This window comes from Mirounga leonina, unplaced genomic scaffold, assembly GCF_011800145.1.
Source record: "Mirounga leonina isolate KUSES-001 unplaced genomic scaffold, KU_Mleo_1.0 Mir_154, whole genome shotgun sequence".
NCBI classification, from domain to species: Eukaryota; Metazoa; Chordata; class Mammalia; order Carnivora; family Phocidae; genus Mirounga; species Mirounga leonina.
In genome coordinates, this window is record NW_023270389.1 from 36,452,573 (window position 1) to 36,478,039 (window position 25,467).

The 25,467-nt window shown below is 41.9% G+C and overlaps 1 protein-coding gene, 1 long non-coding RNA gene and 1 other non-coding gene across 6 annotated transcripts in view; 2 read left to right on the forward strand and 1 right to left on the reverse strand.

The window, feature by feature from the left end:
• Positions 1–12,325, forward strand: part of TRAF5 (TNF receptor associated factor 5) — a 47,310-nt gene extending 34,985 nt beyond the window's left edge. For 2 of the 3 annotated variants that reach the window (XM_035010486.1, XM_035010487.1), the window contains 4 exons: positions 3,273–3,365; positions 7,729–7,869; positions 9,499–9,667; positions 10,307–12,325. In XM_035010486.1, coding sequence (XP_034866377.1) covers positions 3,273–3,365; positions 7,729–7,869; positions 9,499–9,667; positions 10,307–10,884 — 981 coding nt within the window. In that variant the 3' untranslated portion in view covers positions 10,885–12,325. The remainder of the gene's footprint in view (positions 1–3,272; positions 3,366–7,728; positions 7,870–9,498; positions 9,668–10,306) is intronic. The other variant, XM_035010488.1, reaches the window with a different exon arrangement.
• On the reverse strand, positions 12,272–12,406 carry LOC118014612. Its single transcript, XR_004680323.1, has one exon. It is a non-coding gene; the product is annotated as a small nucleolar RNA SNORA1 (small nucleolar RNA).
• A 7,976-nt stretch (positions 12,407–20,382) lies between these two features.
• Positions 20,383–25,467, forward strand: part of LOC118014301 — a 33,350-nt gene continuing 28,265 nt past the window's right edge. For both annotated transcript variants that reach the window (XR_004680253.1, XR_004680254.1), the window contains exon 1: positions 20,383–20,669. This is a non-coding gene — a long non-coding RNA (uncharacterized LOC118014301). The remainder of the gene's footprint in view (positions 20,670–25,467) is intronic.

A 25,467-nucleotide genomic window follows, 5' to 3' on the forward strand; every position in this document is an offset into this window, starting at 1 on the left:
GAAGCAGAATCAATAGGAGGTACATATCTACATATAGATATATAGATAGAAATTTATTTTAAGAAATTAGCTTATATGATTGAGGGGGTTGGCAAGTCAGATTATTTGCAGGGCAGACCAGTAGGCTGGAGTTTCATTTTTTTTTTTTTTTTTTGAGAGAGAGAATGACAGCATGAGAGGGAATAGGGTCAGAAGGAGAAGCAGGCTTCCCGCCGAGCCGGGAGCCCGATGTGGGACTCGATCCCAGGACCCTGGGATCATGACCTGAGCTGAAGGCAGTCGCTTAACCAACTGAGCCACCCAGGCGCCCCTAGGCTGGAGTTTCTTATGTGATAGTCTTGAGGAGAAGTGCTTCTTCTTCAGGAGACCTTATTTTTTGCTCATAAGGCCTTCAACTGGTTGAATGTGGCCCTACAGCATTATGGGGAGTCATCTGCTTTACTTAAAGTCAACTGATCGTAAATGTTTATCACATCTACAAAATACCTTCACGGCAACATCTAGATTGTTTGTTTTTTTTATATTTTTATTTATTTATTTGACAGAGAGAGACAGTGAGAGAGGGAACACAAGCAGGGGGAGTGGGAGAGGGAGAAGCAGGCTCCCCACTGAGCAGGGAGCCTGATGTGGGGCTTGATCCCAGGACCCGGGGATCATGACCTGAGCTGAAGGCAGCCGCTCAACCGACTGAGCCACCCAGGTGCCCCTTAGATTAGTTTTGACCAAACAACTGGGCACCATAGCCAGCCAAGCTGACACATAAAAATTAACCATCATGGTAATTTTTCTAATTTGGATTCCATTGCCTCTACCAGAGTTTGAGACTTTCTGGAGTCATTCTTCTGATGATTATAATTCTGATGATTATAAATCTTGGTTTTCTGGTACCCCCGGTCTATCACCAAGTATTCTGAAATAGAATTGATTTGAAATCATGTTTTAAAGTGTATTTTATTACCTATTAAAGACCTTTAAAAATATTATTCAATAAATTGTATAAAATAAATTAAAAAAAAGAAAGTTTGATTCCTACCTCATTTTAACATATTCCAGATGGATCAAAGTTTTAGGCATTAAGATATATCATGCACTATATTATTTCACACTTTGTATACATCTAAAATTACTCCAAATAAAAAGTTTATTTTAAAAAATCATAAAAATACTAGAAGAAAAGGTGAGTGAATTTTTTTTATTCTTGAAATAAAGATCTTTCTTAGATGACTAACACAAAACCAGAAGCTATAATTTTGATGTTTAACCACAAATATTTGAAACTTTTATACAATTTTTTAAAATACCATAAATAAAGTCAAATGGCAAACCACAAACTGGAAGTAAATATCTCCAACATATGACAAGACAAAAAGGGTATTTTCCTTAATATACAAAAATTGTTACATGTAAATAGCTTCTCCAACTTAATAGAAAAATCGGCAAAGGAATATATGAGTAGTTCCAGAAAAAATTCAATTGACTAATAGGGGTAAAAAAAAAGACACTCCATCTCACTCCTAAATAAATGTAAATTATAGCAAGAAATAAAACTTTCACCATCAAATTGACAAAGATTAATACAATTTATAATATGTAACTTTTTATGAGGGCAGTTTGGTTATTATCTATGAAAAGTTGAGGGGTGCTTGGCTGGCTCAGTCAGATCTTGATCTCAGGGTTGTGAGTTCAAGCCCCATGTTGGGCATACAGCTTAGTGTTTTAAAAAATTAAGTAAAATAAAAGGTTCTTTATTTAAAAAAAAAAAGTGAACCCACACATTGACCTTACAATTCTATTGCTAGGAATTTCTCATAGATACTCTTTCATAAGTATGCAATGATTACACACATACACAAACACACTCACACAAAGATGTTTATATAGCAAAAGAAAACAAAAAACTAAAAACCTGTAAGCCCATCACTAAAGTGCTGACTATGTAAGTGTATATATTTGTATTTGGGAATGGCATGCATTTGATAAAAGAATAAGGTACATATTTTAAAAAATTGAATATGGTTATGATCTCATTGAGTTAAAAATGTGTATATATCGTCGCTGACTCTGGTGAGTGAGAGACTAGGGAATTGGGGGTGGTGATGGAGAGAAGGAGCCTTTTGCTTTTCATTCTCTATCTTGCTGTATTATTTGACATAAGCATACATTTCTCTTATTTTAAAAACCTATGGGAAAAAAATGTATATTGTGAGAAGCCTTTTTAAAAAAAATTAGTGAAGAGGGTGCCTGGGTGGCTCAGTTGGTTAAGCGACTGCCTTCGGCTCAGGTCATGATCCCGGAGTCCCTGGATTGAGTCCCGCATGGGGCTCCCTGCTCGGCAGGGAGTCTGTTTCTCCCTCTGACCCTCCCCCTCTCATGTGCTCTCTCTCTCAAATAAATAAATAAAATCTAAAAAAAAAAAAAATCAGTGAAGAGTCCATACATTTTCACATATCAAACCAGTGATTGTCTTGGCTGGAAAACAGGTAGGGTTTACCTTTTCAGTGCACGAAATACAGAATTGCTTTCCAGCTCTGAGAGAAATCTTCTTTACAGTTAGGCCTAAACTCCCAGTTGGGCTGTCCTCTAGAACTCACTTCAGTACCAAAGCTAAGGATGAGATTTGTTCTCTGGAAGAGGGGCCATTCCTAAACTGGAGGGAAATTGATGGTTAATGTACGCTTAGGTCCACGGAATCACCCAGAACACCTAACATTTGCTTTTACTAGTAATAGAGGCAGTTTGCAATTCAGTATTTTAATGATTAGGGAAGAAGTTACCCTTTATTCTTGCAAACATATTGCTTGATTTTGAGGGCAACAAATTTGTGTGGGCTGAAATTACTATCAGGTTGCGTACCTTTGGCCTTTGGTAGAAGGCAGCATGGAAATGTGTGCTTGGTAGGAGAGAGAACTCACCTAGGCTTGACACTGATCTGAAGCTAACCCACCAAGGAGATAGATTTTATGTGGGACTAGTTGAGAGATGATAACTACACTTAACCCACAGTCCTAGATTTCCAGCGCACAGAAGGAAATCTGCTTTTGAGAATTTTGACAGTGGCTTGAGTCTCTGTTTCTGTAAATTTAAAATTGTCTCATGGGCACCTTAGAATCCTGGAGCTGGAAAAGGGACCAGGAGGGGCTATTTTTTCCTGCAACCCACCTTTAGACAAGTAAGCAAAGTTGTCACAGTTCTGCGTTAGCAGAATATCCCGCCACCACCTTCATTTTTGGAGCCTTTCAACAACCTGACTTCCTTTCGTCTTCCTATTGAAGGATAAACGGGGGAACCTGCAGGAGCATGAGCATTCAGCCTTACGGGACCACATGCTTCTGGTTTTAGAAAAGAACTTCCAATTAGAAGAACAGGTAAATATTCAAGGGTTCACACGTAAAGGAAGGAAGCACAATTGCTGGGATTGGTAACTGTTGGTATTTTTACATTCTCCTCTGTTTCAGTACAAGTCGGCTGGAGGTAGATGTTTTTCTACTAAGCAGCCAGGCAGACTCAATAGGATTATAGAACATTAGAACTGGAAGGTGCCTTTGAGGTCTTTGGGTCCAACTGTCTCATTCAACAGATGAAGTGACTAAGCTCAAAGAAATTTTGATGTGTTTGTAACTTGTAAGTGGCAGAATTGAATCTAAAACCCATGTCCCCTGATTCTCAGTCCAGTGCTCCGCATGAAATACCCTACAGCCTCTCTGCAGCCTAACTTAACACACCTTCTGGTTAGTATTTGGCACCTGGTAGGTGACGAGTAGGCGTTTGATGTTTTTTAATTAGCCTAGTGTTGCTTTGAAACAACAGTTGACTATCTGTTCTAGGCATTATGGGTTTTATATATTTTGCAGTAAGTCTTAACTCCTGCCCCTGAGAAGCTATGCAGCCTGCTAAATGCATACATCCCTCTTTATTTCACTGAGTTGGGATTATCAAGTGAAACTGTGTGTGCGAATGCCTGCCACAGTCCCTGGAATATTCATAATGGACCTCAATAAATGCTGATTCTGTGGAGTAATTATTCTAAAAGTTAATTATTTTGCTAGAACCTCTCAGAGGATCAGACTTCGCAGGCCCATGGCAGGAAGAGAGGGAGCCAAATTCTACTATTGCCAATCATTTTCTGATGGCTGGTTCCGTATTAAAGGAGGTGTGTGAGTTTCAAGGTTAGATCCTGGAGAAAATTGGGAAGACCAGTTAAACTGTAACTTTGGTAGAGGGCACGCTGCCTGGTAACCATTCCCAAGTTCTTTCTGTACCACTTGCTTCATCCGTCCATTCATTCATTCGTTCAACAAACACCTGCCATATGTCAGGCATGAGGTTAGTTGCTAGGGGCTCTGAGTAGAGGAGGACACGGCTTCTGCCCTTGAAGAACTCACGAAAATGCAAATAGATAAGTTGCTGTGCCCTGGGACATGCTGTGGCTCAGTCTGGGGTACAGAGGCTGCAGCGATTTCCTCTGTGGGGGTTGGGGGAGGCTCCTCAAGGGAGCACATCCGAGCTTCGCTTTGAAGGAAGAGAAGATTCGTCAGCCTAAATGTTGTGGAAAGAGGGTGTTCCAGAAGAGGAAAGACAGGGAGGCATGAGGCTGATGGTTCAAGGAACGGGGGTTTTGGGGTGGTGAGGGTCCTGAGTGTGAGACGGGGAGAGCTGGAGACTGGTATGCTGGATCCACATAGCAATGGCCTTCCATGTAAGCTAAGAAGTTGCAGGTACTGTACATTCAATTATTTTTTTTATTCATTCATATTCTGCCTTGTTTCAGAAAGGATTTAAGGGCCCAAGTTTGAACTAATGTTTGTCAGTAATAGGGAGCTAATAATGGAGGTTTTGAAATAGGAAAATATAGGTTTCCCCCACTATGGGAAAGTAGAGCAATCCTATGAAACCTTTCATAGGCTGAAGGGGTGTAAAGCAAAGAAGCGGTTACCATTTCGTAAAAAGCGAAAATCCTCTTTGACTTCTTTCGGTTAGTGAAAACAGGTACTGACGTAGGTCTTTCATAAAAACAAAGTGGCATTAGGTGAACTTTTGGATAGTGGGGGCAGGCAAGGACCAGTACATGGCCAGCTAACTGTTTGTTTGGCTTTGAAAAGTAAGACAGCTGTGAGACGCCTGGGTGGTTCAGTCGGTTAAGCATCTGCCTTTGCATCAGGTCATGATCTCCAAGTCCTGGGATGGAGCCCCATGTTGGTCTCCCTGCTCAGGGGGAGCCTGCTTCTCCCTCTTCCTCTGCCCCTCCCCTTCCCCCTGCTCGTGCTCGCTCGCTCGCTCTCAAATAAATAAAATCTTAAAAAAAAAAAAAGTAAGACAGCTGGTGGTAGCATAGAAGATGGATAGAGGGAGAGAAGAGCACGAGGACAGGGGGCCAGGCAGAAGGATGTTGTACTAACCTAGACAATGTAGCAGGAGAGCCTGGCAATGGATGGGTGGGGGCTCTGGAGCCAGAACGCCTGCTTTGAAGACCTGGCTCTTCACTTGCCATGTGGGTTTGGACAAGCTACTTAGCCTCTCTCTTCCCTGTTTCCTCATTCGTAAAATGGGGTTGTGGTGAAGGTTAAGTGAGCTAATATATTTAAGCTCTTTGCATAGTGCCAGCATGATAAGCAGCTCAGTATTAGGCGAAGGCAAGATACTGGAGCTGGAGGTGCTGGTGGTGCTGGGGAAGGTCAGCCAAGGCTGTGTCTGGGGATGGAGAGGGCATCGAGAGAGGTCAGAATGACAAAGCTGTAAGTCTAGAAGGCAGAGGACATGGTAGTTGTTACCTGAGATGGGCACTACAGGAACGGGAGCAGAGGAGAGGAGAGGGTGGGGACAGGAGACACTGAGGTTTGCTTTCGATCAGGGAGATAGGTCTGCCGTGTAGGTGGAAGTCAGCTCTCAGGGTCTAAATGGAAGACTCTAGGGCCAGAGATCACATGGTTGTTGCAGCCATTCATGTACTCATTTATAAAACGTGTATCAGATGCCCCCTGGGTGCCAGGCACTGTGCTAGGCTTTGGGGATGAAGAAACGAGTGAGATGTAGCCTCAACGATTTAGTGGAGGAAAAAGAGCGAAACAACCCCAGGAAGCAGTAAGAGTAATGAGGGTAAGTTAAATGCTAGACTGTGGTCAGGGGGTCTTGGGACTTGAGAGAGGACCTAGGCTGGTGGTACGGTGAGGAAATATTTCTGAGAGAAAGTGCCCTTGAGTGGAGGCTGAAAAATTGGTGGTTTCTAGATGGAGAAGGAAGCATCTGAGAGAGCAGGACCCAATGGACAATAGAAGTGTGTAGTCTTGCTGGGCAGGGCACACATGAGATGCGGATGGGCAGGCGGCCGAGAAGGTAGCCAGGGGCAGATCATGTAGGGTCCTGTAGGGTCTGTAAAAGAAGGCCACTGAGGATGGTTAAGGAAGGGGGGGAGGCGACAAGACCAGATTTGTCTCTCCATATAACTCTGGTTACAGCATGGAGGATGAATTAGAGGAAAACAAGATTAAAGAAAGGGAGAGCATCATTCATTCATACAGTCACTCAACAAATATTTATCAAACACCTACCGGGCACCAGACCAGTTCCTAGGGTTACCCATGTCCCAGTTTCCATTGAGCTTCCCTTCTGGTGGGAGTGTGAGGGATGGTGTAGGACCAGTTGGGAAGCTGTGGTCACAGCCCAGGTGAGAAATAATGGAGGCTAAAACAGGTGTTGAAATGAAATGAGATGAAATGAGAAGTGGATATGAGTCGTGTTTGTTTTGTTGTGTGTCAGGAGTTAAAGTTGGTAAGTATGGAGGATTGAATGGATGAGGGGATAAGAGAAGAGCTGTCCAGGCTCACACAAGGCTTTTGGTTATTTCCCTCAAATACATTACAGATTCTAAGAACGTAACATTTTTTTTTAATTTTTATTGTTATGTTAATCACCATACATCATTAGTTTTTGATGTAGTGTACCATGATTCATTGTTTGTGCATAACATCCAGTGCTCCATGCAGAACGTGCCCTCCCCAATACCCATCACCAGGCTAACCCATCCTCCCACCCCCCTCCCCTCTAGAACCCTCAGTTTGTTTTTCAGAGTCCATTGTCTCTCATGGTTCGTCTCCCACTCTGATTTCCCCCCCTTCATTCTTCCCCTCCTGCTATCTTCTTCTTCTTCTTCTTTTTTTTTTTTTAGAACGTAACATGTTTTGCCTACCACTTGCCAAGCTAGCTGTATGCTGGGCAGGTTACTTAAACTCTCTGCCTCTGTTTCCTTGTCTGTAAAATGGGACTGATAGTCATACCCAACTCATGGGGTTCTTTGAGGATTAAAAGAGCTAATGAATATAAGGGTATGACAGACATTCAGCAAATTTCAGCTGTTACTACTGATACTGTGCAGATAGCATCTATTGTGGTATGGTGATCGGTACTCTGTGGTTGTTCCTAAGTGCGTGCTGAATGAATGAAGAGAACCAGTTCAGTAAATTTAGTCAAGTGATGTCACTATCATTAGATGAACCATCATAGCTGGGTAAGTATGGAAAAGACTGACAAGAAATCTTTGGATCTGGTTTTTTTGAAGTACCTGCAAATATTATATAGGAACCTACTGGTAAAAATTTTCCTAGAAATGTATATATATGTATATATTTTTCTAGAAACACTTTCTTACCTGCAATATTTTCCTAGACCTGTATTTACATTATTTTAACTTGTATACATGCATTTAAATGATCTCATTCACATTCCTGTTATTAGATTTCTGATTTATATAAGAGCCTAGAGCAGAAAGAGAGTAAAATCCAGCAGCTAGCAGAAACTGTAACGAAATTCGAAAAGGAGTTCAAGCAGTTTGCACAGCTGTTTGGCAAAAATGGAAGCTTCCTCTCAAACATCCAGGTGAGAAATGGCCTCTCTATTCATAGCCAAGATTTAGCCTTCAACTGGCAGTCCAGGTTTTCCTTAAAGCTTCTTTTTTTTTTTTTTTTTAAGATTTTATTTATTTATTTGACAGAGAGAGACACAGCGAGAGAGGGAACACAAGCAGGGGGAGTGGGAGAGGGAGAAGCAGGCTCCCTGCAGAGCAGGGAGCCCGATGTGGGACTCGATCCCAGGACCCTGGGATCATGACCTGAGCCGAAGGCAGTCGCTCAACCGACTGAGCCACCCAGGCGCCCATCCTTAAAGCTTCTTAAGTGGAGATAATTTCAAATGTAAAGAAAAGCTACAAGAATAAGATAGTGCTAAAAATACCTGTGTATTCACCCAGATTCACCCATTGTCAGTATTTTGTCCCCTGTCTCTCTCTGTCACGGTATGTGCGTGTGTGTTCTTTCTGAACCATTTGAGAGTAAGCTGTCTATATTAGGGCCCTTTACCCCTACAGACTTCGGTATGTATTTCATAAGAATAAAGATCTTCTTTTACATAACCTCAACATTCAACAATGTCAGTAAATTTAACATTGATATAATACTTTTATACAATTTATGGTCGTTGGGGTTGCAGTTAATGTTGGGCCAATATTAGTCCCTTGATGTCAGCTTCATTGAGAATATCTATAGTTCTGCATTTTGCAATCAACAAAGCGAAACTATTCATTCCCTTGGGAAGAAAATGCTTTAAACAATACTAAAATATAGCAAAAATTACCTTGCAAATCATGACTGTTAAATAACCATAAACACATTTCTAATGACTAATGTCTTTATTGTGATTACAAAATTGATAGTGAAAAATATTTTAAGACCTGTGGCACACGAGTAATATTTTTGAAATGTAGACTCTCCCAGAAAAAGGCAGGCCATATATTTTCCATACTTTGTCAGCATACTGTGTGTGTGTGTGCGTGTGTGTGTGTGTGTGTGTGTAGAAAAAAAGGAAAGCCCCACCCCCCAAAAAAAGAAAAAAGAAAAAAAGGAAATCCATCATATGTCACTATCTCAATTCTGACCTTAGCTAACACAGAAACCCGTCAGAGTTAAGGTACTAAGGGGCAAGGGTAGAGGAGTAATATAGGTCTAGTTTTATTTAATCTCTTCCATCTAAGGAGAACAATCAAAAGCTAGGTCTTACCTCAGGGCACTTTGTACAACCTCTAGTGCTCACGCCAGAACGGTCGGGTCTACTTCCAGCTCATTCTCTGCCTTCTAGGAGAGCGGGAGCGGATCAGGAGAGTAGCCTCTGAGAAGGAAGTTGTAAGGCAAGAGGAGAGACAACAGGAGACTAGAGATACAAAGATAGGTCAGAGAACCAAACGGAGAGAAATTGAGGGAGGAGTAAAAGTCAGATGAAGAGAAGTTCAAAGATTTGGAATCGCAGCTGGGGCAGGGAGGAGGAAGATATTAGGTGGCTCATCTCTGTGATCCTCACTGAATTTTCTCTTCTGGACTGTGCCTTTTTCATTTCATTAATTGATTAATTAAATGTGAAATGTTTGAGTTGAAAAAATTCAATCTAAATTCAATCGTTACTAAGATAGTAACGACTTTTTTTTTTTTGACATTATGATCCGTGCTGTACTGAAAGGTTCTCGCCACTCACATTGACAAGTCAGCTTGGCTAGAAGCTCAAGTGCGTCAGTTATTACAAATGGCTAACCAGCAACAAAATAAATTTGATCTGAGGCCTTTGGTGGAAACGATTGATACAGTGAAACAGAAAATTACCCTGCTAGAAAGCAATGATCAGAGACTAGGTATGTCTCATATTTTTACTTCTCTTTTGATGATTCTGTTGTCTGCACCTGGCCAAAGGGAGAGTTGCAGCTGTCCAGGATAAACAGTGGTCGAATCTGGTTTTTGTGAAACAGAACAGCATGAGATTCTGGCCAGTCGGGGGGCCGGGGGTGGGAGTGATGGAGGGTGATGGGCAGGGGCTGGAACAGGCAAGGGGTGGAAATGGGCCAGGAAATTCCAGAAACAGGGAGTGGTGGTTTTTAAGGAGAGTGGAAAATAATGAGAAAGCTAAGAGAGAGATGTGGCAGAAACATTGTTTTAAGTATAAAAAAATATAAAAGGGTTTTTGGCTGTTTAAAAGCATTCCAGTTATTAAATAATGGGGCTCACCTTGCTAATGCACACTAGTTCAATGCTGTATGTCTTCTCTACACTTTGGTGAGCTTCCGTTCAAGAGTATGCATTCGGGTTTTCTTCCAAGACACAAGATTCATTGAGTTAATTATTAATACAAATGGTCCATTGGTGGACAATGAATTCGGTTCATCATGAGATGTCAGAATTTTATTGGTTCTCTTCAGATACCAAATTCCACTTTGGGCAAATTCTAAAGACAGCTTTAAGGCTTCTGGAAGCTTTTTTTTTTTTTTTCTTTGCAGTTGTTTTGGAAGGAGAGACTAACAAACATGATGCCCACATTAATATCCATAAAGCCCAACTGAATAAAAATGAAGAGCGATTTAAGCTGCTGGAAGGGGCCTGCTATAATGGAAAGCTCATCTGGAAGGTGACGGACTATAAGTTGAAGAAGAGAGAGGCACAGGACGGGCACACGGTGTCCATCTTCAGCCAGCCTTTCTATACCAGCCGGTGCGGCTACCGGCTCTGTGCTAGAGCATACCTGAACGGGGATGGGTCTGGGAAAGGGACGCACCTGTCGCTGTACTTCGTGGTCATGCGAGGGGAGTTTGACTCCCTGTTGCAGTGGCCATTCAGGCAGAGGGTGACCCTGATGCTTTTGGACCAGAGTGGCAAAAAGAACCACATTATGGAGACCTTCAAGGCCGACCCCAGCAGCAGTAGCTTTAAAAGACCCGACGGGGAGATGAACATCGCGTCTGGCTGCCCCCGCTTTGTGGCTCACTCCACTTTGGAGAATGCCAAGAACACCTACATTAAAGACGACACCGTGTTCCTGAAAGTGGCTGTGGATCTAACTGATCTGGAGGATCTCTAGTCCCTGTTTCTGGGGTGAGGAAGGGCGTGTTGGGCCCAGAACCATGGAGGAGGACACCTGTGATTATCATATGGACAGACTTGGAGCTCAGTACACATTTGTAGTTGGCTTTTTGCCCCGGTGTTTGAAGTCCGTTTAAAACTTCTCAAGTGCTATCATCTTTTTACATTTTACTCTGTCCCAGTTTGAAACTTAAAACTTAGACTATCCTCTCATTATTTATATTTTTATATCTCTTAAAAAGATGTTAAGTTCCTTGAAAGCAAGGTCTGGAGCCTGTCGTTTTTACTGGTGCTTGATAGTGTCTCAGGGTAGGCACTGTGGGAAATGTTATTGAGGACACAGAGGAAGAATTAAAAATGCTTTGGCATTTTATTACTTGGCCTGCTGATTCTAGACCTGACCGTAAGCCTATAAAAGCCATCTTTCAGGATAGGCTGCCCCAATTACATAGTTGGATGGCGTACTTTCAAAGACAGTGTGCCCAGTTTGGACCAGACTTTATTTGGTCAAATGCTAAATTTGTGGAAATTACTATACCTCTAAATATTTTCATTAAAAATCAGTCAGCAAGTACAGTTTTACAAGGCTGCATTAGAACTGGTGAATAGAGAAAGATTTTCATTCTTCCTGTTGAAGTAAACAGAAAATATTGCGTGGGGTGTGTGTGTGTGTGTAGAAGGATACAGTATATACATATATATATGGAGATATAGGCATCCAACTAAAGTTCATATTTTATTAGGTTCAACCATGTGAAAAAACTACTTTCATACATCAGAAAATGTCAAGTATTAACAGTTTCAAGAGGTTCAATTTAGTACTTGTACATGTATGCACCTGTATATATATACACCTAGTTTAAAGGTATTTTGGTAATGATAGTAAGTTAATGTGAGGATGGGCAGAATTTAGCATATGAATGAGAAAATGTCATAAATGGATAAGAGAAATTTAAAACCTAGGGAGAACACCATTTTTATTCCTGTGGTATCAAAAGTATTCTCATCCCAAACTGATTGCAAAAAGCAGTATCTCCTATTCTTTTTTTTTTTAAGTCAATAAATTTTTATTTAAGGAATTTTACATGTGATTCCTTCCGCTTCCATTCACCGTAGTTCCTCCGAAGTCAGAATCATAATCTTCAAAATAGCCCTTTTAAAAAGAACTTGTTCAATCCACAGTTGTCACTGTCCGTCCAGAGTTCTTTCAGTTGGGCTTCTTCAATCTCCACTTGAATATGGACATACTTCAAAAACTCCCCACCTGTAATCTTTGGGATCCAATGTCTTTACTCCAGGGCCCTAGAAGTCAAATTGTAGAAGTACACTGATTGCTATTTTGGCAAATAGATCTAATTGTTTCTAATGTTGAAAAGTCATAAGAGAAATGTTATAGTCGTCATTGTCACCACAACAATAAACTTGCTGTGATGGAAGCATAACCTGTGTCTCAATGTAGCCACATCAACAATTTCTGGACACCATGAACAACAGTGCCCATTTCCATCTAGAATGAGGCTTATCTCTTATTCTTTTTTTTTTTTTTGCGAGAGAGAGAATGAGAGACAGAGAGCATGAGAGGGAGGAGGGTCAGAGGGAGAAGCAGACCCCCCGCTGAGCAGGGAGCCCGATGTGGGACTCGATCCAGGGACTCCAGGATCATGACCTGAGCCGAAGGCAGTCGCTTAACCAACTGAGCCACCCAGGCGCCCTCTTATTCTTTTTGAGAGAACTTTTGAATTCACAAATTGGTATGAAAATTTATATAAACTTGTGACTTATCGAAGTGTGAGTACTTTGTGAAAACAGAAATGATTATATTCTTATGCATCTATCTGTGTGGGTCTCTATTCAAGGATGTATATATAAGTCAAAATGAGTACTTCTGACTGTTGTTAAGCCTGAGCTGATCACAAAAGTACCCAGTTTTCCTGAGCCCTCCTTCATTGTTATGCAACCGAGTGTTCACTTACACTCAAGCTGGCTCCCTTGAGTGTGTAAGGGCAAAGTGCCATGGGCTGAGAGCCACTTAATGCAGCTCACTCAGGTGATGACCATGCACATTACAGCTTTTGAACAGTTGAATCTGATAGAAGAAACATGATTTTTATACCAGTAGCTTCTGGAATACTTGGAACTTTCTTAATCTCTTCGTGAAATTTTTTAAGATGCTAAAGACTCATATTGCAGAAATCATCCCAAAAGCTTAAATTCAAAGAAGTAAGTTCACAATGGAAGCATACTAAAGAACCACACTGTAGCCCCTGGTGAACTCAGATACAACTGATGGTCGGCAGATTGACCTCACACAAAGTCAGCTCGCACGGCCAGACCTGCTGGTTCTGCGTGTTTGTTTTCAGTGTTTTTAATCCGATCCGACTCCTTGGGAGTAGAAGGTCATATTGTTGTCACTAGTTTGAAGTAGCTGATATGGAAAACACTTTAAAGTGAATTTATCAAAATACTGGTTTGGTTTTGTGTTCTAACCAGCTTCTCTACATAAAAAGCTTAAGTCGGGCGCCTGGGTGGCTCAGTCGGTTAAGCGACTGCCTTCGGCTCAGGTCATGATCCTGGAGTCCCTGGATCGAGTCCCGCATCGGGCTCCCTGCTCGGCAGGGAGTCTGCTTCTCCCTCTGACCCTCCTCCCTCTCATGCTCTCTGTCTCTCATTCTCTCTCTCTCAAATAAATAAATAAAATCTTTAAAAAAAAAAAAAAAGCTTAAGTCATGGCATGGTTTGCTTACGAGCTCAGAGTCCCTTCATCATTGAAACAGTGAGCATGGAACAAGGTATTCCAGAGGAAAAAGGACTCCTTTCTCAAAAGTAAGAGTTGTGATTTTTGTTATAAAGAAGTGGATCCATGTAAACTATTTTTCCCCTTTTAGGATCTGGGCAGTTATTTTTATTCTATATCAGAAATATTTAAAGATTTTATTTTTTAAATAATCTCTGTGCCCGGTGTGGGGCTCGAACTCACAACCCCAAGATAGGGGTGTCTGGGTGGCTCAGTCGGTTAAGCATCTACGTTTGGCTCAGGTCATGATCCCAGGGTTCTGGGATCGAGTCCTGCATCAGGTTCCTTGCTCAGCAGGGAGCCTGCTTCTCCCTCTGCCCCTCACCCTGCTTGTGCTCTCGCTCTCTCTCTCTGACAAATAAATAAAATCTTAAAAAAACAAAAAACACAACCCAAGATCAAGAGTCACATGCTCTACAACTAAGCCAGCCAGGCACCCACTCTCCCTACCACTGCCAACCCAGGACTCCTCCCATTTATTCTACCCCAACTAATGACCTCATCCCCCAAGCCAGATGTCTGGACACTATCCTAGATTCCTCCCTCCCCTTCCCCATCCAGTCACTCACCCAGTACTGCCAACTGGACCTCCAAGTTTCTTTAAACTATCCCTACTACCTATCCCTACTGCCCACTACTTCCCAACAACTGCCCTGTTTGAAGGCCAGCATTTTTTGCTACACAACTTGTTTTATTTTTTTTTCTTTCGCCACTGTCACATCTAACCTCACACTGCTACCCAGTAATCTAACATGAGAATCTGAGAACGACTCCTCACTCCACCCACTATCGCTGTATCACCAATAGGACAAAGCCCGGCCTCCTTGGCATGGCACACAGGGCCTGCCATGCCCGCCTCAGCCCTTCTGCCCACCTCCTGCCGGTCCCCCTACTTCACCTTTAGCAACAGAACCACAAGCTGATTGGCATTTCTCTGTGCTGGTGCTGCACTCTAACTGGAACACTCTTCTCTATCCTTACCTCTTTCTTTGCACGGTGAATTCTCTCTGTTTAAGATTCTGCTCTGGCCTCATCTTCTCCAGGATGACTTCGCAAACTCCTTACTCACTGCTCCTCCCCTCCACCCCCTGCCGACCCGACCCTTCGCTAGGCCAGGAGCTCCTGCTCTGTGCTGTATATTGCCTTCTCTATACTTCAGTTGTTGGCCTTTTCTTTTTTTCCAGAAAACAAATGTTAATTGGCTTTGTGTTTGTCAGATTTTTGCGTTAGGCACAAATAGAACAGATATTGTCCCTGTCTTCGTAAAATTTACAATCCGGAGGTCAGACACATGTGGTGAGCCAAAGTGCTCACTGTGTCAATGTTCTCAGCCTCCTCGGTCTCTCAACTTCTTCCCCCCGTGCCCTGAGAAAGATGGATCTCCCAAACCAGTTCTGAATGTCTGTGATGCAAGATAAGAGAACAGGCAGAAAACATTGGAGGAGAGAGCCCTAGGGGCAAAATTTATGAAGAAATGCTAAACCAATGCATGGTTGGGGGGAATGAACAAAGAGAAAAGGGAATGCAAACCTATGAGAACGGTTGGGAATTGTGACGGGAGCCCCTTTAATAATTTTTTCTTCCAAGAGACCCACGTTAAAGACTGAAGTACATTTTAAAATCATTTTTGGCTGCCTGAGGGACACTTAATGAAACTCCACATGGAGACTGGACTCAGGCGCCAGGATTTATAAGGCATTTGAACCAAGAGACAACAATAGAAGTTGTGGCAAATGCCTTGAAGAGGATGACGGAGCACAGGACTATGGGGCTGGGCTGGGGAGAGTATGTGTATACACAGGGCTGTCAGGGAAGGCCTTCTGCTGAGGTGACATGATAGTCAGTGTTCATGGGACAGGTTCTCTGAATGTCCAGCACTTTTGAACACCCATTTGATACCCGAGGAGTTGCCTGTGAGAAGGCCTGCCCGCTGGACCCCCTCTGCAGCCCAGGCAGAGGTGACTAGACATGGTCACACAGAACTTCAACTTGAAAGATGAAGTCAGAAAGATTCGACTTTTTTGTTGCAAGAAAGATTTGCAGGATGAAGAAGGAAACGTGCCAAACCCTGCCCCACCCGGTGGTGAGCGTGGCGAGTGTCCCAGAGGGAAAGCCCTGAGTTTCAGAGCCTGTGTTTGTAGAAGTTGTGTTGGTGTCAAGTGCAGCAGTGGATTGTCGCTAGAGCTGCTAGGGTGTTACCTGGCTGTGCCGCACCTACATCTGGCTGCTGGTCTTCCTGGACACTCTGTGGGCTACGCCGTATTGATCAAGGCCCTTTCTCAGCCAGAGTGGATTCTGCTGTCTATAACTAAGAACCTGACTGAGTCAAGCTGAGACCCGAAAGATGAGTCAGCCATGATGAGTCAGCGCAGGTGGGATGAAAATTCTGGGCAGAGGGCACCAAGGAGTGAAAGAGTTGGTTTAAGGAACCAAGAGGAAGCCTGTGTGGTAAGAGTCACCAGAAGAGGGGAGAGTGGCACTTAATGAGACGAGAAGGGCGCGGGCAGAGCCCAGAGTGTAGTGTTAAAGTCATAGTCAGGAGACTGTGGTTCATGTAAAGTGTAACGGAAGTGGAAATCATTTTGGCAGGGGAATACGTGATCTGAATAAGGTGTTCTGAAACTGCTCTGTGTGGAACATAGATAAGAAGGGGACAAGAGAAGACATGGGAACAGTATTAAGGTTATGTCATAGTGCAATTGTGTTTCTGTGTCTGGGTCCTTACCAAATCATGAACTCCTTGAAGCCAAAAACCATGCTAATTCAAGTGCGTAGAAGGTGCTCATTATAGTAAACTGAATAGTGTATATACGATAATGTATATCTTTATAACAAATCTGGTAGGCAGATATTATGCCCATTTCATAGATGAAAAACTAGTGATTAGAGAGACCTATGTGCTGCATGCTAGGCAGTGTCCTATAGAAAAAAAAAAGAATTTTACATATTGATTATACATTAACACACTAATCCTCACAATAATCTTATCAGTTATATGCTGTTTTATCCCCATTTTACAGATGAGGCAACTGAGGCACAGAGAAGTTATTTAATAAGCTCTAGGTCACACAGCTAATAAGTGGAAAAGCCAGAATTTGAATCCAGGCAGTATGGCTTCAGTCTCTACTCTTAACCACTATATAAGACTGCCTCATAAAAATGCTGATAAACTCCATATGCTTATATAAAAATAGAAATTTAAATGAGCTAAAATATAATAACAATAACCACTAGATAAAAATTTAACCTGTAACTTCCAAACTACTAAAGAAAAAAAAATCTGGAAAAAGAAACTTCATCAAACCAAAGACAGAAAAGAGAAGAAAACAACAGGAAGCACAATATATAGAAAAAATAAATTAGAATTAAATCCAAGCACATACATATGAAAGGCTTAAATTTTACTATTAAAGGAGGACATAGTTCCAATGTGGGGGCACATACCTATGCTTTTTAAACACATATCTACACGGGGCGCCTGGGTGGCTCAGTCGTTAAGTGTCTGCCTTCGGCTCAGGTCATGATCCCAGAGTCCTGAGATCGAGCCCCGCATCGGGCTCCCTGCTCCGCGGGAAGCCTGCTTCTCCCTCTCCCACTCCCACTGCTTGTGTTCCCTCTCTCACTGTGTCTCTCTCTGTCAAATAAATAAATAAAATCTTTAAAAAAAAAAAACAACACATATATACAACAAAACAGAGGGGTGCCTGGGTGGCTCAGTCAGTTAAATGTCTACCTTCGGCTCAGGTCATGACCCCAGGGCCCTGGGATGGAGCCCTGGATCGGGCTCCCTGCTCAGCGGGGAGTCTGCTTCTCCCTCTCCCTCTGCTACTCCCTCTGCTGCTCCATGCTCTCTCTCTCTCTGTCAAATAAATAAATAAAATCTTTAAAAAAAAATAAGGAAGAAATTAATGAAGGCATACATTAACGAAAGAGAAAAAACTTCTAGATAAAGGTTATCAATAACAAAATCAATCAAAATTAATAAAAAATCAGAAAGTGGTTCAATAAATCTGATCAAGAAAAAGGACTCCAAAAGAATATATATGAACAAGAACAATATGAGATTAAAAAAAAAAGTTAATATCAGAGTGTGGAGAGCAAGATGGAGTCTCTCACGTCCAGCAGGGGCCTGCGTCAAGCAAGGACGCCAGCATTTAAGGGCACTGCAGCCTCGAGACATTATCGCAGAGACCAGCACCAGCTGACGACGCCCCAGAGCTGATCCCAAGCAGAGGCAGAGCAGGGCTGCAGGGGCCCAACACCGATTCAATCCCTTTAAAAAGGGGAGGATTTTTGCAGCAAACTGTCAGATTCTCCAGACACTGACCCCTCCATGTCTGATCACTTAGAAAAGGCCTCCGCCGCTGAAGGCTCTGCCCCACTGGTCTCCGAACAGAGCTGAGACCCTTCACTGCTTGAACATAGTAAGATGCAAGTGCCAAGAGCTGACTGACCTAAGCCTGACTGAGGCCTCATCTCAACTGCGCACCCAGACGGACTTTGCATTTGGATTTTTAACTTCCTAGCCCCTGTGTTATCTTGTTTGCTGGGTGACCTGTGTTCTGCTTTGCATGCCATGGAAGAAGCCAAGTTAACCACCGGTGAAATGTCATTGCATTTGGAATCCTGAACCTGCTTTATAATTATGTGAACCTTGGTTTATGACGGAAGCAAGCCGACACTGTGGAAAGACACACTCCTGTGTGTGCCTTCACAGCGTGCTTATGACAGAGACAATTTAATACCAAAAAATTTGAAAATGTAAATGAAATTGATACTTTTCTAGGAAAAACATATATTTAACTCTCAAAAAGGCACCACACTCAGATAGCTCTGAAGATGAGTTTTTCAAACCTAAGGAATAGATCATTCATACACTAGGTCTATTCCAGGTCATAAAAAGAAATTATCTGAGTCATTTTGAGACCTACCATACACTAATATCAAAACTGGACAAGGACAACTAAAGAAAACCATAAGTCAATTTCACTTACGAACTTAGGTTACAGGATCACAGGGTTCTTGTCTCATGGAATCGAAGAATGAATCTCTCGGACACAAAAGGGTGAAGTGAAGTGAAAGTTTATTAAGTGAGGGTGAGAACAGAAAAGAGAGAAGCAGCTCTCTAGAGTGAAGGGGTCCCAAATGGGTTGCCACTGAGGGCTTTTAGTGGCAATCTTTTATTGAGAACTGACTGGGAAGCTTGTAGCCTTGAGATTCTTGTGCTGTCTTGGTTTGAGTAAGGACTATTGATAACACCCTTGATGACTTAATTCTTTGAGGTTTGGTCATTTTCTATAATACACTGTAGCCGCCAAAGAAAAATACTCCCGACCATCCGAGGCCAGGTGGTCTCTTTCCTTATCTTTTTTGTTCACTCTGTCTTAACCCTCGGCCTGCCAGGAATAGTCTCAGAGCCCAGCCAGGGGCTCCCTCTCTCTCCCAGTCTATACCTTAACCCTTTCCTTATTCACTTAGACACAAAAATCCTATATGAAATACACAGCAATTTTCATCCAGCAACATATTGGAAGAATACATACCAGGACTGAAAGGACGGCTCAACATTAGAAAATCTATTACTGTAGTCTTATTACAGCAGGGTAATGGAGAAAAGCTATATGATCATCTGTGAGACTAATACTGAAAGTATTTGGTAATAAATACCCATTTCTGATTTTAAGAAACAATAAAACAAATTGGTAAACTAGAAAAAGAAAAAAGTACAGTTAATTTTTTAAAAAGGTAACTGCCAGAAACCTTCAGAAAACATCATGAAGGGAAAGGTAAGATGCAATCCAAGTAACTTCTGGAAAAAAGGAGGCAAGCCCTGAGGCTAGTAAACAGTGTTGTGTGGGATTCTTGGGAAAAGCCAAAATTGTTATTTACAGATGAATTCTTACCTACAAAATCCAAGAGAATTATTAGAAAACAAAGGTTCAGCGAAGTGACCACACAGATCCACATACCAAAACCCAAATTATCCTAGGGTACAATAAAAGTCCATTAGGAAGAACAAACAAACCAAAACAGCAATAAAAACTGCCAGGAAAAAACCTAATAAGAAATGTGCAGGGGCGCCTGGGTGGCTCAGTTGGTTAAGCGACTGCCTTCAGCTCAGGTCATGATCCCAGGGTCCTGGGATCGAGTCCCACATCAGGCTCCCTGCTCAGCGGGGAGCCTGCTTCTCCCTCTCCCACTCCCCCTGCTTGTGCTTCCTCTCTCGCTGTGTCTCTGTCAAGTAAATAAATAAAATCTTTAAAAAAAAAAAATGTGCAAACCACCAAGAAGATTCTAAGACTTCAGCTGAACAACGAGGGAAGACTCGGATTAACGGAGAAGTATCCACAGTGCTGGACAGGAAATCTCAATATTATATGATACCAAATCTGGGAAAACAAATCCCAGGAAACCGTTGCCATTTGGCGACGATCCATTACAGAATTTCAAATGGAATCCCACACAAATGCCGGAAAAACGCTGCCATTTGGCGACCATCTGTTACAGAACTCGGCCCTAGGGCTCCAGGTTCCGCACGTCGCCTTGGGAAACGCCCTCGAGGAGCGGGACAGCCAGCGCAAAGCCTCGCGCCCGCAGCCCCGGCGGGAGGCCGCGCGGCCGGAAGAGGCCCGTGGCCCCGCCCCTCCCTGCGTCGTGGGCGGGGCGTTTCCGGCCTGCTGACGCCCCCGCGCGTCCCAGCCGCGCGCCCCCGCGCCGTCCCACGTCCGGCTCCGCGGCAGCTGCCTGAGCGGGCGCCGGCCGCGGCTGTGGAGCTCGCCCCGAATGGTCGCTTCCCCTGTTAGTTTCCAGTACGTGATGGTCGCAGTGGGAGCTGTGGCTGGAAAGGGGCCGCGTTGGCGTTTTCTTCCCACCTTCTCCTTCCCCCAAGCTCCCTAAAATTGTCTCCCGACCTCTCGGTCACCCCCTGGGCCATCCAACCCCTCTCCCCCAGATGAGGCCGCTTCCAGCGCTCCAGGTTTCCCCAGAAGGTGAGAACTTTCTTATAAGCTTCATTCATCTTATCCGGTTGCTGGCCTCTCGTATGTATACTGTGGAGGGTGTGTTCTTGGTCTGACACTTCTGGCTATTCCTGCCACTGTGACGGGTCCTGCAGGTACACACCGTGGAAATGTGACCCCCCCCCCCGGTTCTTCGAATATACCTTATCTGTCTGCTACAGAATCTCCCACCTTTACACGGAAATCTCTACCAAGGACCACAGCACCTCCTCCCTTCCTAAAACCCCTCTTCTCATTAAATAATAGCAACAGTTAACAATTAAGGAAGGAATGCCTTAAGAGTAAGACACCTAAGCACTCCACAGGCATTATTTTATTTAAACATTGCAACAATCCTTAGGTAGAAACAAATGACAAAACTGAAGCAGAGAAAAGTTAATTTGCTCAAGGTGATGAGTAAGGGACAGGTGAGGCTAGGTAGGGAGAGGCAGGAAAGGGGCTACATAACCAGGCTCACAGAAATTCCAGATGTGGAGAGATGTTATAGACAAGATAATAACCAGAGAGAAGGGAACATAACAAATCCACCTTGATTGTTTTAAATGTAGAAGAGATATTTTCATAATATTTACAAATCCACCTTGCTTGTCTTAAATGTTATAGATGAAATATTTACCAGGTTCCCTGGTCAGTTTTCTACCATAAAACCCCTCAGTGGCAACCCATTCAGGACCCTTCTCACTCTAGAGAGCTCTTTTCTTTCCTTTTGCACCTTCACTTAATAGACTTTGACTTCAGGCCCGCCTTTTGTCTTCGAGATTCGTTCTTCCACTCTGAGACAAGAACCCTGTAACCCTGCAACAGTGACATAGCTTGGATGTGGTGTTGACATTTGAATCCGTTGTGTAGCTCACTGGAAAGCAGTGCTATTATCTGTTCTCTTTACCATATATCTGGGCATCCCCCTTTTAGTTGCTTCTGAGGAATTTTTTCTGAAATTGCTGTCTAGGAATCCTCAAAGCTCTCCTCACACAGACCCCTGAGTGTTACATTTTATAAGCTATCTTAAGCTCTGGGCTTAATATTTTGCATCCCCCAAATGTGCTTATGCTTCCTTAAAAATGTGCTTCTACCTCAGTACTCACTAACCAGCCCTTTTCCTTTGCCTCAGTATGACTGTCTTATCATCATCACTGTTCTCAGCAAACATTTGAGCAGCTAGTTTATGTAAGATGTAAAGATAATTGAAGTTTCAAAGAACTCTGAGGTTTAGTTCCTGACTGCAAGGAGAAATATGAAATTTATTCATAAAAAGACCCACAAAGTAGCACATCAGCACTCAGTTGCACAGACAAGTTCTACTGGAGCCACTTTGGACAAAATTTGTTAAGGCTAGATTGTGTCCTCATCTGTAAAATACTAAGTTTAGGCTAGATCATTAAAGTTATGTGAATCTTAAGTTCAGAGAAAGGAGTGATCACTACAGATGTGGGAACTATTGGAGAAGCTATATACTGTATTCTGTGTATATATATATAGAATATATATGTATATATTGTATTCTTGATGCATTATAGAAACAAAGATTAGGTTGAAGGCTTTTCTTAGCACATTTTTTTTTTCACTTTGAACATCTGGTAATGGCTGTAGCCTTGCTCTAGAAATAAAGTTCCCATTCATACAACATTTTATATTCAAATTTTAGGAGATTCATGACCCACCCCTCCCTTCCAAAGCCTGCATGTTAAAGACCCTTGATTTAGGAAAATAAAATGAACTGCAACTCAGAAGGCCAGACTAAACCAGATGTGGAGGGTCCTTATCTTGCAGGCAGAGTGGAACCATTGGAAGTTAAGAAGTAAAGTCTGGCAGGGGTGCAAAGGATGAATTACAGTGGGCAATGGCAGTGAAACCAGCTAGGCAGCCAGTGGAATAATTTAGGTAGATAGTTTAGGAGATATTACAGGGCTATGCCTAGCATTATAGGGAATGGGGGGAAACTGCAAGAAATATTGCCAAGGACAAATGAAAAGGATGGATATAGAATTGAAAGACAGGAAGGAGTCAATCATAATAAAGTTTGAGGTCTGTCCAGCTGCAATTATGTACCTTCTCTACTTTGTCTTCAGTTTTTTATTGCACTAGGTCATTCCCATAGCATAAATGCTCTAAGAGGAGATGTCACTACTGACCCAATGGATATTAAAAGAGATACAACTATATACTTAAAAATTCAACAACTCAGATGAACTAGACCACTATCAGAGCTACCAAAATGTGCCCAAGAAGAAACAGATAAGTTGAATGTACTGTAACTATTAAAAAATTGAATTTGTATTTAAAAATCTAGGAGCGCCTGGGTGGCACAGTCAGTTAAGCATCCAACTCTTGATCTCAGTTCAGGTCTTGATCTCAGGATCGTGAGTTCAAGCCCCATGTCAGCCTCCATGCTGGGTGTGGAGCCTCCTTAAAAAAATAAAATCTAAAAAAAGGGTGGAGTCCAGGCCCAGATGACTTCACTGGTAAATTTTAGCAGAACTTTAAAGATAAAACGATAGTTCTGCACAAGCTCTTCTAGCAGATAGAAGAAGGAAGACTTTCCAACTCATTTTATGAAGCAAAAATTACTTGATACCAAAACCAGATAAAAACAATATAGAAAAGAAAACTGAATCAGTATCTCTAATGAACAAAGATGAAAGAATCCTCAACAAAATTGGAAGATTGAATCCAGCAGCATGTAAGAAGAAAAATACTTTGTGATCATGTGTCATTCACCCCAGGAATTCAAGGCTGGTTCAACATTTGAAAATCAGTATAATCTACCACATTAATAAACTAAACAAGAAAAACTACATGATCCTATGAATAGGTGCAAAAAAAGCACTTAACAAAATTCAACATTCATGGTTTTTTAAAACTCAGCATCACAGACTCAAGAGATTTCATCTGTGTTCTTAAAAAAAAGTAAAAAGTTGGTTCAACCAAGATGAGGAAAAATTAACATTTTGAGCCCAAAAAAGAATCGAATCTATCTAGAGTTCATTGGTTCTTCAATAACTGTAGAAATAACTACCATCTGTTATCCAGAGGACTGGCCAGTGTGATTTCACAAGAGGGCTCTTTGGCTGGGGATCCTTGACAGTTGAGCTTTGCCTAGCCTGATTTTGGGCTTCCAAGCAAGACTGCTCCTGCAATTCAGCACCCCTACTCCTACTCTATCAAAGAGACTACATTGCTGAAATGACAGAGAGATAGTGAAAAGTGAGGGCGGTGGTACCATTTGACATGGTCTTAGTAGTCTCTCCAAGAGATGGCATTGATTACTTTTCTGTGCTTTTCTTTCTGTCTTAAAAATTGTGTATTTTGGCATGGCTCAGTCAGTTAAGCATCTGACTCTTGATCTTGGCTCAGGTCTTAATCTCACGGTCGTGAGTTCAAGCCCTGCACTGGGCTCCACGCTGGGTATGGAGCATACTTTAAAAAAAATGTGCATTTTTACAGATTGCAAACAAAATGTGGACATAAATTTTAGAAAGTATGTAGCTGTCTTCATATCTCATTAATGTTTAAAAAAAAAACACCCAACTCAGCAATCCAGGAATAGAAGGGAATCTGATAAAAGGTATCCACAAAACCTAGAGCTAACATTACACTTAGTGGTGAAGGACTGAATGCTTCCTACTCCCAAGATTGGAAACCCAACAAAGATGTACATTTTCACTACTCATACTCAATATTTTACTGAAGTCCTAGCAATTGCAGTAAGGAAGAAAAATAAAAGGCACTCTGATTGGAAAGGAAGAAATAAATTTATCCTGACTTTCAGATGACATAATTGTCTATGTAGTAAATCTCAAGAAATCTACAAAAAGGTCTTAATGCTAAGAAGTGAATTTATGCAGGATAAAAGCTTAACGTACAATAATCATATATCTACACTAGAAATAAACAATTGGAAGGTGATGCACTCCTCTCTTCCACAGATGAAATACTTAGGTATAAATCTAACAAAGTATGTGTAGGATTTTTATGTTGAGAAGTACAAAATGCTGATGAAAGAAATAAAAAAACACCCATACTGTGTTCATGGATTAAAAGATTCAGTATAGTTAAGATGTCAATTCTCCCCAAATTGATCTATGCATTTAATGCAATTGTAATAAAAATCCCAGCAGGATTTTTGTACATATAGATTAGTTGATTCAAGAGTTATAAGGAAAGATAAAGGAACTAGAATAGCAAAACAATTTTGCAAATGAAGAGCAAAGTTGAAGAATCCACACAATCTGCTTTTAAGAGGTACTATGAAGCTATAGTAATCAAGACAATGTGGTATTGGTGGAAGGACAGACACATAAACCAATGGAATAGAATAGAGTCCAGAAGTAGACCCACAAAATTTGGCCAACTGATTTTTGACAGAGGTGCAAATGTAACTCAATGAAGAAAGGACAGCCCTTTCAGTACATGGTGCTGGAAAAACTGGGTATCCACATGGGAAAAAAGTGAATCTTGACCTATGTCTCATGCCACATATAAAAATTAACTCAAAGTGGATCATAGACCTAAAAGTAAGAGCTAAAAATATGAAACTCTTGAGGAAAACACAGAAGAAAATTTTTTGAAACCTTGGATTAGGCCAAGAATTTCTAGATCTAACACAAAAAGCACTGTCTATAAAGGGAAAAATTGATAAATTGGACTTTATAAAAATTGAAATCTTTTGCTACATGAAGGATATTACAAAGAGAATGAAAGACAAGGCATATACATAACAAAAGACTTGTATCCGGAATATTTAAAGAATTTTTCAAAACCTAACTAG